Below are 12,511 nucleotides of genomic sequence, written 5' to 3' on the forward strand. Positions count from 1 at the left end.
AGAAATCAATAAAAAGTGTACAAAGAACATGACAATCACAAATGATGAAATATGAATGATCAATAAACATCTGACTCTACTAATAGTTAAAGAAATACTCTGGTAAGAAAAATATACATTTTTTAAAAATCTATTAGTGGCGCATATATTTCCAAATGGGCACTCTCAGATGCTACATTTTGTGTACAAATTATTATAACTTTTCAGGAAAGCAACTAGACAGCAATGCATAGCTAGAGGCTTAAAACTGTTCATTCCCCTTCACCTAGTAATTTCAATCCTAAAAATCTTTCTAAAGAACAGAAATGCATTTATCACCAGTAATGAAAAAACTGTTTGTTCAAAACCTTGGCTTAAAATATCTTAGTTTGTGATCCCACATGTCGCGGAGCGGCTGGGCCCGTGAGCCATGGCCGCTGGGCCTGCGCGTCCGGAGCCTGTGCTCCGCAATGGAAGAGGCCACAGCAGGGGGAGGCCCGCATACCACAAAAAAAAAAAAAAAAAGAGAACTTAAGACTTAGTAAACTAAACAAATAACCAGTAGTGACTAAGTAAATAAGGCTAAAAGCAACTGCTTTAATAAACTTCAATTTGACTATGTTCTGTCTTCTATCATAAATGACACATTTCTCTGCTCTGTTTCCCTACCATTTAATGTAAAGAGATAATTTTCACTGTAAATCATTTTGGACATAATTCAACTTGAAGTGATTTTAATGGATTTCAAAATACTTTGTTGACAAAAGCTACTAACACCATAAAAAATTTAAAAATAAAAAAAAAAAACAGTGTAATTCCAGTGTTTGAAAGGCAGCCATCTGACTCCTCTCTGGAATGTTTAAAGTGGCTATGTCAGTTTCAAAATTGAAATATAAAATGAAGTTCTGTATTCACTTCAACCTTGGAATTAGCTACACTACTCTTACACTGTTCACCCATGAATATGATGACAAAGATTTTCTCCTGGCCCAAATTCATTTCAGGCTCCTCTGAGCCACCTTCTCCACTAGGCCTCAACCTTGGCCCATAAAAACTGCAAACTCTCAGCAAAAAAGATTTTATCCACCCTACTCTCCCCAAAGTTAAAAGACTTCTAACAACTCAAGGAGACCCTCTCCTACCTTGGAAGAATTTACTGTTTGATCAAGGCAACACCTGTGACAGGCCACCCTTTCTAAAAGCATTTATTAAAACGGCTTATAATGGTGGATCCTTCCTCTGTCCCTTTAAGATGTATATGTGTCTCCTACTCAGGGACCTGAAAGCTATTGTCTGAAATGTAATCATGAGGAAGGATAGGTCTTAGTCGGTCTTAGTCTCTGTGGGAGAATAAAATTCTAAATAATAGAGAAAGCTGGCCTAACTGCATTCACACTGATCAACTCTTGTAATTTTTCACTTCCCTAACTCCACTTAGCTTCCACTCACCCCTCTCTCTACTCCCTCATTCTTCCTTTGAAAGGCCCAATTACCTCTGTATAAACTGAAGCTGAGTTCAGATCAAGCTGGACCCTCTTCCTTATTGCAAAAGTATATTACTGATTAAAATATGTCCTTACCACTAGTGTTTGGCTTTTTCTTTGACAACAGAAGGATTTTTCCTTTGCAATTTAAGACATAGTAGGTTTGAGAGGAAGAAATATACCTCATATATCAGTATCTAACGCTACTGACATAAAGAAAAAGAGCTAAAAATACCACATATTTCTGCAAAGCCAATGAAATAATTTCCATAATTTAGAACAGTGTTCAAGTGATCCCAACACATAACTAACTAAAGGCTGAGGTGCAAATGATGGGTTAAATCCACAGAAGTTCTGAGACAATGTATCAGAGGATTGCATGGGTTTGGACGCCATCCAACTAGGCTTATTACACAAAACAAATGAAGGTTAAGGACTTGAAGGCTCCCTAGGATTTAAATGTGAAGAAGCGAAAGAACTTCCCTAGTAAGCTGCAGTTGGATTTTTACAGGAAAATACAGATGGTTTTATGTTGGATTAGTTGAGAATTTTATTTAAGGCTACGGATGACTGTAACAATTCATACTATACCACGAAGGCTGAAAGTAAATATATTCAGAAAAAAAAAACCTATTCAAATGAATTAATCCTCTGCCCTTACCCCAAATATATCAGGAGAAGGGATACATAAAAACATGAACTTATGAGAAAAAAATGTCAAGGCCCTGAGTATAGGAAGAAATTACCCTCATAAATTTGAAGTGGGACATGTCCAAGTGCTAAACCAAGAGGCTGAATCAAAGACAACCAAGGATTTTATCAATTATTAGTACATTTATAAATTCTACAGGTTGTCTAGAACCAGGTTAACTTCCCATTACTTCTATTCAGAATTAAGCAACTAAGAATAAGAAAACCTGTGCTCTAGTCAAAACTGCAATTACTTCTTGCTTGAGCAATTCACTTAGATTAATTTATTTAATCAATGAAATGAGTGACTGGGATTAATGCCCAATGGCATTTAAGTCTGCCTTTAAAGCACTGTGATTCTATCACAGCTTTAAATTTTTGAAATTAATTTACTTCCCTTTTGTTATAGGCTGAATTGTGTGTCCCCCAACCCCATCCCATTCATATGTTTATCATATGTTTAAGTCCTAACCTCTGGTACCTCAGAAGGTGACTTTATCTGGAGACACGATCTTTAAAGAGATAATTAAGTTAAAACGAGGTCATCACAGTGGCCCTAATCCAATATGACTGGTGTCCTTTTAAGAACAGGAAATTTGGACATGGTTACACACACAGGGAAGACCATGTGACGATATAAGGCAAAGATGGCTATCTACAAGCAAAGAAGAGAGTCTTCTGAAGAAACCAACCCTGTCAACACCTTGATCTCAGACTTCTAGCTTCCAGAACTGTGAGAAAGTACATTTCTGTTGTTTAGGCCAACGGTCCCCAACCTTTTTGGCACCAGGGACCAGTTTCATGGAAGACAGTTTTTCCACGGACTGGGGGGGTGGGGTGGGGGTGGGGGGATGGTCCAGGCAGTAATGCGAGCCATGGGGAGCGGCAGGTGAAGCTACGTTCGCTCGTCCGCCACTCACCTCCTGCTGTGAGGCCCGGTTCCTAAGAGGCCACGGACAGCTACTGGTCCGTGGCCCAGGGGTTGGGGACCCCTGGTTTAGGCGACCCAGTCTGTGGTATTTTGGTATGGCAGCCCTGGAAAACTAATACACTTTTCAATTTTCAAAAAAAGAAAAAAAAATTACTGACTGCCTAAGGTGTATAAGATGCTGCTACTACAATTTCTGAAGCCACTGACTTCAGACACGCATGAATGCTTATAAAATTTTATTTTTCCTCTGAGTATATTCTGCTCAATTAAATCATGAGAGACAGCTTTAAGTTTATACAATTTATGAGATTCATTTCCAAGTATATAGACATTACAACCTTCCTACAAAATTACTTTGGCAGATAAATATTATAATCTTTGTTATGAAGGTTCAGTACAGTCTAATGTAACAGATTTGGAAACAATCTAAGTGGCAACAGTAGGAGCATGGTTTAAAAATTACAGTTTGTGATAAAATATTATGAAACTACTATATTAGCTTTAAAGAATACCACTGAATTACACAGAGAAATGCACATGATATAACACTGAGAGCTAAGAAGAACATGAAACTGAGTATGATCTCGATTATTATACACATACTACATGTAGACAAAAATTCATCAAAATATTAGCACTCATTATCTCTGGGTTGTGAGATTATGAGAAATAACTTTTGTACTAGAAAAGAGGTCCCATGCAAAAGCTTAATCCAGAGCAGAAATAGCATATAAATAGTTGAAACCAAATAATCAGTTCTGAAATAACATATTAACTGAGGTATGACATTTATACCAATAATGTCATACAGCCCGGAAAAAAGTACAAATCCAGCCACCATCAGACCAAGCAAGGTACTGTATGTTTACAAGACCTATTACTTATTTCTGTAACCAAGATGAACTGAATGACCAAAAGCCATGACATAGCAGGGAATTAAACTTTCAGTGCTTAAAAGAATATTTAAAAAAAAAAAAAATCACTGTACATAAAAACTAGTGTGGCTTTTACATTTTCTTGACTCATAACTCTTTATGTCCAAAAACTACATCAAAAACAGATTTTTCAGTTACACATGAATTTTTTTTTGTTAAAAACAGAAAAAACTTTAAAAAAATTAACTTATCTTAAAAATTAGCATTTTAACCCTTAACCTAGCACATCTGTTAGCAGTAAGAAAATTTCTAAGGAAATAAGATAAACATAAAGATTTAGAGTGGTATTAGTTTGAGTGAACTATTAGAAACCAAAATATCAAATAATAAATTAGTTAAATCATAAACTAGGAGTCCAGTTTTTAATATTCTTTGGATCACACAGTATATTGAGAATTTGATAAAAGCAATGAACTCTCTCCTCAGAATCAGAAATACATGTATATATCCCCAAGTTTTTGCATACCATGATAGGGAGTTTACAAATAATTGAAGTTTAAACTACTTTAAGAATCCTCACACTAGAAAAATTTAATATGATGGAAACATAACGCTCATATTATATTTTTAAATGAAAAAAAGAAGAGGATAAACCAGTAGATACAAAGAAGAAAAAAAAATTTACGTCTATGAATGAGAGACCAAATTATTGGGAATGGTTATCCTTGGATAGTAAAAATTACAGATAATTTTTATATTCCTCTGTGATTTTCTATATTCTCCATATTTTCTAAAATGAACTAGTTAGATAATGAAAAAAGAAAATTTAAGAGTTAGAATTTATTTTGTACAAACAAAATTGTTATTAGCCAAGAAACAAAGTAGAGTAGGTTCAGATAATGATCATTTTTTTCAAGTCTTTAAGTATACAATAAATCACTGATGGTCACTGATAGCCGGGTATACTCATGGATGGCTGGGATTATTTTGTATAAATTTGTTGGATAGAGAAATGCCAGGGTAAATATTTCCTATTTCATATAATGCTATAAACCTAAAAGCAATCATAGGCAATAAATGAAGTCCTCCTTTATAAATACAAAACGTTTTTTTTTTTGCTTTTGGACTTCAGAATATTTTCAAAGTGTCTAAAATGAACTTTTAAAGAAACAAAGACTAGAACAAAAAAACTTACATTTTCTGTTGTGTATTAACAGAGCTTGCTTCAAATCTATTGTCGCTCTTCCTAATAAAGCATCTGCTTTTAAAGTGTGATGACTCCAAACTCGAAATTCCAATGTAGTCTGTGGGGTCACATTTCTGTAAGGGTAAAATTATAACAAATATACAGGAGAGTACGATTTACTTCAATAATTTTGAAAAAGCCATGCATTCAGTTTATTTGAGGAAAAAATATTATATGAAATAGTAAACTACCTGAATGATAAATAAAAACAAATATTTACTCTCAAGTACATTAGGACTTTAATACCCAGATTAAAAGTTTTTGTAATTAACAAACCAAAACACCAGCAATACATCAAAAGTCTTATTAAGACTTCAAAATAACACAATTTCTACTCGAACTAATACCTAAAGATTAAAGACAGCTGATTGCATTGGTTATAACACTTTTACTATACACAAATTTATAACATTATATTTCAGAAATGCCAAATGATTTTCTGCCCTATTTATAAGACAATAAGAAAAAATATCGCTATATGGAAAACATTAGTTTGTAAAGCAAAAACAAGGACCATTATGCTTCATTTCTAAATAAAATAAAATAAACCAAAATTTTTTTCATACTTAAAATTGTCTAGTCACACTAAAAAATAGCATTCCTTACTCTGAAGTCATCTTACCAAAAAAAACCAAAACACAACACCAAAAGAAAAACATTCCAAGAAGCACACTCTCTTTTGAAAATTTTGCATTCTTTATATACCAGATACTTACACAGTTAGCTGTTCATCCCATTTTGGATTAGAAGAACTACTGGATTTTGCTGTTTTCTTACTTTCTCCATCTACAACTACTTCTGTATATATTGCTGTTCCAAACCAGTTCTTTTTTCTTTTTAGTTTGGCACTAGAAACTAACAGAAACATGATAATCACTGGTGAATATATTTAGCCATAAAGTAGTATAAATCAATAAAAATGGAATTGTGCGTCTTGTGCAACTCAAACTATTTTCACTGGCAGGATGAAGAAACAATAGAAAAGGGCTACTGTTAATGCCCGAGAACCATCTGACTTTTAACAGTTTTATTGAAATAATTCACATAGCATATAATTCACCCATTTAAACTGCACAATAGTTTTAATATATTCACAGAGTTGTGCAACCATCACCACAAGCAATTTTAAAACATATTCATTACCCCCCAAAGAAATCCCATATCATTAAGCAGTCACCCTCCTATTCCATCCCACCTCCTCCCCACCAGCCCTAGGCAACTACTAACCTACTCTGTCTCTATAAATTTGCCTATTCCGGACATTTCATATAAATGAAATGGTCTTTTGTGACTGGCTTCTTTCACTTAGCGTACTTTCAAAGTTCATCCATGTTGTAGTATGTATCAGTATTTTCATTCATTTTATTGACAAATAATATTCCACTGTATAGGCATACCACTTTTTATTTATCCACTCAGCAGCTGATATAGACATTTGGGTTGTTGTTTCCACTTTTTGGCTACTGTGTATAATACTGCTATAAACATTCACGTACAAGTTTTTGTGTGGACGTATGTTTTCATTTTCTTGGCATATACCTAGGAGTGGAATTGCTAGGTCATATGGTAACTCTGTTGAATAACTGCCAGGCTATTTTCCACAGTGGCTGTACCATTTTACATACCCAGCAGCAGTGTATAAGAGTTCTGATTTCTCCACATCCTTGCCAACCATTTGAACTTAATACTGAACTGCATCAAGCATCAAGAGAAAGGGAAGTGTCTTGAGATTCAATTTGCCTATCAACTTCTCTGCCAGGTAGAATTCATAACTTACCTATCTGAAATTACATAAACTTCGGCAATTTTTTAAAAAACGCTTTTCCTAGAAAGTTGATTTCGAAAAAAGGAGGAGGTATCTGCCTTTTCAAAGAAAAACTTTAAAATCAAAATGTCACTAGAAGTTAATCATAATAACCCTTTACAGAAAGTGAATTTTAAACTGAATTTACCTGACTTGGAGGAAGACTTGTTTAATTTAGGCTAAGCATCTGATTTTTAAATAATTTTTACAACTACTAATTCAAATGGGGAATACATACTTGCAGGGCAAAGTACTAAGTAGTAATAAGAACTTATCAAGATCACATCTATAATCAACTACCTATGAACACTGTGGGTCTGAGATGAGAAAGGAGAAAGCCCCCTCCATGCCATATGTGTACTCTATGTTAAGAATATGAACATAAACAAGCTGCTGTAAGCTTCCATTCTACTGTTAGCAAACAGTAATGTAAATCAGTAGTCACACAAATAAATCACCAAAATATGATATGAAAAACACTGCAGCAGAAGTAGAGTATTTGAAATACAATAGTCCTTAATTCACATTTGAAGAACAGGAAAAAATTCAAAGGAAATACTCTACTTAAGTACTGGCAACATAAAGCAATAAAAAAGTGTTCAATGTTATGTCTGAAGTGTTACTATCAGGGTCTTGGCAAAACTCACTTCCATCCTTCTCTGTTCCAAACTGCACTAAATTCAACACCATTGAAGTGACAGAAGGCACAGACCTCTCCCAAGAAATCCCCCAATCAAAGTTCTTCACTCCAAATAAAAGTCATTTCCTCAGTATATGCAAGACTCGTCTACACACTAGAAGAAGGGGAAGAAGGGGAAGGCACTATTGGATGGTGTTAAAAGCACAGGATATCTTTTCAATAAATGGTGCTGGAACAACTCGACATCCACATGCAAACAAATAAATCTAAACACAGACCTTATACCCTTCATAAAAATTAACTCAAAATGCATCATAGACCTAAATGCAAAACACAAAGCTATAAAACTAGAAGATAACACAGGAGAAAATTTAGATGACCCTGGGTATGGCAATGGATGCCGTTTTAGATACAACACCAAAGGCATGATCCATGAAAGAAATATCCAATCAGGTGCACTTCATTAAAATTCAAAACTTCTGCGCTATGAAAGACAATGTCAAGAGTGAAAACGCAAGCCACAGGCAGGGAGAAAATATTTGCAAAAGACGTATCTGATAAAGAACTACTGTCAGAAAAACATAAAGAACTCTTAAAAGTCAACAATAAGAAAACAACCCCATGGGCCAAAGACCCTAACAGACACCTCACCAAAGAAGATATATGGATAAGCATATGAAAAGCTCAACATCATATGTCATCAGGGAAATATAAATTAAAACAACAATGAGATACCATCACACACCTATTACAATGGTCAAAATCTGGAACAGTGACCACACCAAATGCTGGGGAGGATGTGGAGCAACAGGAACTCTTATTCATCACTGGTGGGGATGCAAAATGGTTCAGCCACTTCGGAAGACAGTTTGACGGTTTCTTAAAAACTAAACATAGGCTTACCATATGATCCAATAATTGCACTCCTTGGTATTTACCCAAAGGAGCTGAAAACTTATGTCCACACAAAAACCTCCACGCGGATATTTATAGCAATTTTATTTATATAACTGCCAAAACTTCTAAGTAACCAAGATGTTCTTCAGTAGGTGAATGGATAAATGACTGGTATATCCAAACAATGGAATATCATTCACTGCTAAAAAGAAATAAGCCATCAAGTCATGGAGAGACATGGAGAAAATTTAAATGCATAATACTAAGTGAAAAAAGCCAATCTGAAAAGGCTGTATCTTTCATGATTCCAATTATATAACATTTTGGAAAAGGCAAAACTATGAAGACAGTATAAAGATCAGCGGTTGCTAGGGACTGCGGAAGCATGAGTGAGGGATGAATAGATGGAGCACAGAGGATTTTTAGGGCAGTGAAAGTACTTTGTATAACACTATAATGATGGATACATGTCATTATACTTTTGTCCAAACCCACAGAATGTACGCCACCAAGTGTGCACCCTAATGTAAACTATGAACTTAGGGTGACTATGTAGGTTCATCACTTGTAATGAATGTAGCACTCTGGTGAGGGATGTTGATAATGGGGGAGGCTATGCATGTGTGGGGGCTGGCATATCTGGATATCTCTGTACTTTCCTCTCAATTTTGCTGTGGTTCCAAAGCTGCTCTTAAAAAAATAGTCTTAAAAAGTGTTGGACACATCTGGGTTCATATTTTAATGCTGCCACTTGGCTAGACGTCTGACTTTAAGTAAGTCAATTAACCTCCCTGACCCTCAATTTTCTCATCTGAAAAATAGGGGAACAATAAACAGTACCTGATTCTTAGGACTGGTGACTGAAGGGATCCAAAGTACCATTATTATCAGTGAATGCCTAGCACCCAACAATTGTGACTATTACTCTATAACTATTATGAATTACTGTATAGTATTAACTCTTCTGAGTTAATTGCAGACATATTCAAAATATATCCATTGTATATTTTTAATTGGCACAGTCTTCAATAATACCAGATGCTGGCAGGGTAAGGAAAGTAATTTTTAAAAGCTAATTTTTAATCTCACAAGGAATTCATAACATGCTGGCAAAAATGTGCATATATAATAAATAACAAGAATACTATGATTTAAAATAACCAAAAGATAACCTCATTAATTCAAATAAGAATTCTAATTAGTGGAATACATAAGATAGATTTTATTTTCCTATTTCATGAGTTTCCTTTGGTGTTATACCAGAATATCCTCTATTGTAAGGTTATATAAATATGGGAAATCTATCAGAAAAAGAAGAGTCCTCTGTGCATGTGTGAGAATTGAATTTAACAACCCCATTCATAATAATACCACCCCCCTAAAATCTAGTAATAAACATAAGAAATGTACATACATGAAGATAACTATAAAACTTTACTGATGAACATAAAAAACTTGAAGGGAATGACATGATTATTCCTGGATTTGGAAATTTTAACACTGAAAGATTTTAATTATCGCCAATTTAATACATTTTATTTTTTTCATTTTACTTTAAACCTTTATTTTTTGAGCAGTTTAGGTTGGCAGCAAAATTGAGGGGGATTTTTCATAAACTCTCTGCTCCCACATACGCACAGCCTTCCCCGTTACCAAAGTGGTACCTTTGTTACAAGTGATAAACTAAAAATATGGAACACTTCACGAATTTGCATGTCATCCTTGTGCAGGGGCCATGCTAATCTTCTTTACATTGTTCCAATTTTTTTAGTATACGTGCTGCTGAAGCGAGCACTTTAATACATTATTTTTAAATGACCTAAATGAAAACACTAATATTGGGATTTTGGCGGGGGGCGGGGGGGGACAGAGGAAAAGGGAAGAAAACTCTAAAATACAAATGAAATGTAAAGAAAATTAGAGAATAATAAAGGCATATTTTAAAATGCAAAGTAATAATAGATTTCCCCCCCAATGTATTTCTTAAAAGTACTGTGAAATGAAAATAATTAAAACAGCCTGACTGTGCTATAAGGGCAGAGGTGAAAAGAAAAGAACAAATAAGATGTTAGTACATGAGAATGGTGTTAATACATAATAATGGTAGCATTTCAAATCAATGGGAAAAGATACATTATTCCATAAATGCGGAAGCGTTTGAAAAGAATAAAGTTAAACCCATAATTCACAACACTCATACAAAAAATATGATATATATCGTTACATTTTTTAATTTAAAAATTAAACTATTAAGGTACTATAAGACACTATAGTTAAAAAATTATAAATGTCAATATAACAGCCCATTAGTTTTTCAATCTCAAATCTTATCTTCTTATCCATCTTGCACACTTTGTTTCTGTCACTTTCCTGTAGAAAGCCTGAAATCTAGACTAATGAAGATGATACACTTCTGTGTACTATTAACTCTTAAGTACAGGCGCTTCTCTATGGTACACGTTATAGCATGTTATGGTAGGTAGTTTTCGCTTTGGCATTTTTCTGTTATAGTTTTCCTGCTTCCATGACCGATATTCTTATTCTTGTCTGTTGCTGCCAATCAGATATGGGTTAAGAACAGAAATAAGAATAAAAATATATAAGCTAATAGAGTGTCTCAGTTTATAGACCATGACCTGCCAGACTGCAAAAGCAGAGGGGACCTTAATTCTGGTACTATCTGATAATTTTAAAAATAAAGAAAAATCAATATGGAGGTCACTGTTACCTAATAAAAGGAGCAACAACCTAAGACCTTGGTTGGTTTCTTATTACTAACGGAAGGCATTTAATCTGATTCTCAGTTGCTTCCTTGGTAAAACTGGAGTACATATTTATTACACAAGGTACTGTTAGATCAATAAGACTGTGGATTTTAAGGTGTTTTGTAATTTAAAAAACTAGATCAACAAAATGAAAGAAAGGCAAAGGCAAGGAAAAGAGAAGAGAGGAAAAGCAAGGCACTAAAACCTGGTGCCATTTAGCACAGGTCCAAGTTTGGTTTCCCAAGAGCATCACTGTATTTCAAAGGAGAATAATAACTGATACGCGAAATGATAAATACTGTGGAGGCACTATCTTGGCTAATTACATTCCTTTGGTCCATATCTATTTTCCAATTGGTTCTCTAGACTTCCGGTGATTCTATTAGCTACGCTGATACCTTCTCTATAAGTTGCCTTTTGGCTCAAATCAGCTAGATCAGGTCTTTGCTACTTCAATTAAGTACTCATACATTAGGTAAAGAACAGGAAGAAAGTCACACCTCAGATATGTAGGCCACAGGTCCTGCACAAGCAACACTGTAACCAAATATATGGCTCTAAGCTTATGCAGAGCAAAGCCGAAGTATTAGAAATTACACTTATAACTGGTTCTTAAGTGCAATACACATCAGAATCACCAGGGAATTGCTTCAAAATATGTAAGTTCTCAGTTCACAGAAAACTAAATACAAATATCCCTTAAACATGGCTCAACCTCACTTATAATGAGAGAAATGATATTTAAAATGACACTTACGGGCTTCCCTGGTGGCGCAGTGGTTGCGCGTCCGCCTGCCGATGCAGGGGAACCGGGTTCGTGCCCCGGTCTGGGAGGATCCCACATGCCGCAGAGCGGCTGGGCCCGTGAGCCATGGCCGCTGAGCCTGCGCGTCCGGAGCCTGTGCTCCGCAACGGGAGAGGCCGCAGCAGAGGGAGGCCCGCATACCACAAAAAAATAAATAAATAAATAAAAAATAAATAAAATGACACTTACGATACCACTTCTGACCTAACTGTCAACATGCCTGACAGCATATCTTGATGAGGCTATAGGAAAACAGGCACTCTCATAGACAGCTGGTGGGAACACAGAAATAGTACAGATCCTATGGAGAGGAACTTGGCAACACAGCTGGCCTTTGACGAACAGGGGTTTGAACTGCGTAGATCCACTTACACGCAGGGTTTTTGTTTTGTTTT

At 35.1% G+C, this 12,511-nt stretch overlaps 1 protein-coding gene and 1 non-coding gene across 4 annotated transcripts in view; both read right to left on the bottom strand.

Annotated features, from left to right (window-relative positions):
• Nucleotides 1-12,511, bottom strand: part of WWP1 (WW domain containing E3 ubiquitin protein ligase 1) — a 122,277-nt gene that overhangs the window by 73,553 nt on the left and 36,213 nt on the right. For all 3 annotated transcript variants that reach the window (XM_028500411.2, XM_007116438.4, XM_028500410.2), the window contains exons 4-5: nt 5,922-6,060; nt 5,155-5,279 (exon numbers count right to left, since the gene is read on the bottom strand). In XM_028500411.2, coding sequence (XP_028356212.1) covers nt 5,155-5,279; nt 5,922-6,060 — 264 coding nt within the window. The remainder of the gene's footprint in view (nt 1-5,154; nt 5,280-5,921; nt 6,061-12,511) is intronic.
• On the bottom strand, nt 10,232-10,341 carry LOC112065850 (U6 spliceosomal RNA). Its single transcript, XR_002892271.1, has one exon. It is a non-coding gene; the product is annotated as a U6 spliceosomal RNA (small nuclear RNA).

This window comes from Physeter macrocephalus, chromosome 15, assembly GCF_002837175.3.
Source record: "Physeter macrocephalus isolate SW-GA chromosome 15, ASM283717v5, whole genome shotgun sequence".
Classification (NCBI taxonomy): domain Eukaryota; kingdom Metazoa; phylum Chordata; class Mammalia; order Artiodactyla; family Physeteridae; genus Physeter; species Physeter macrocephalus.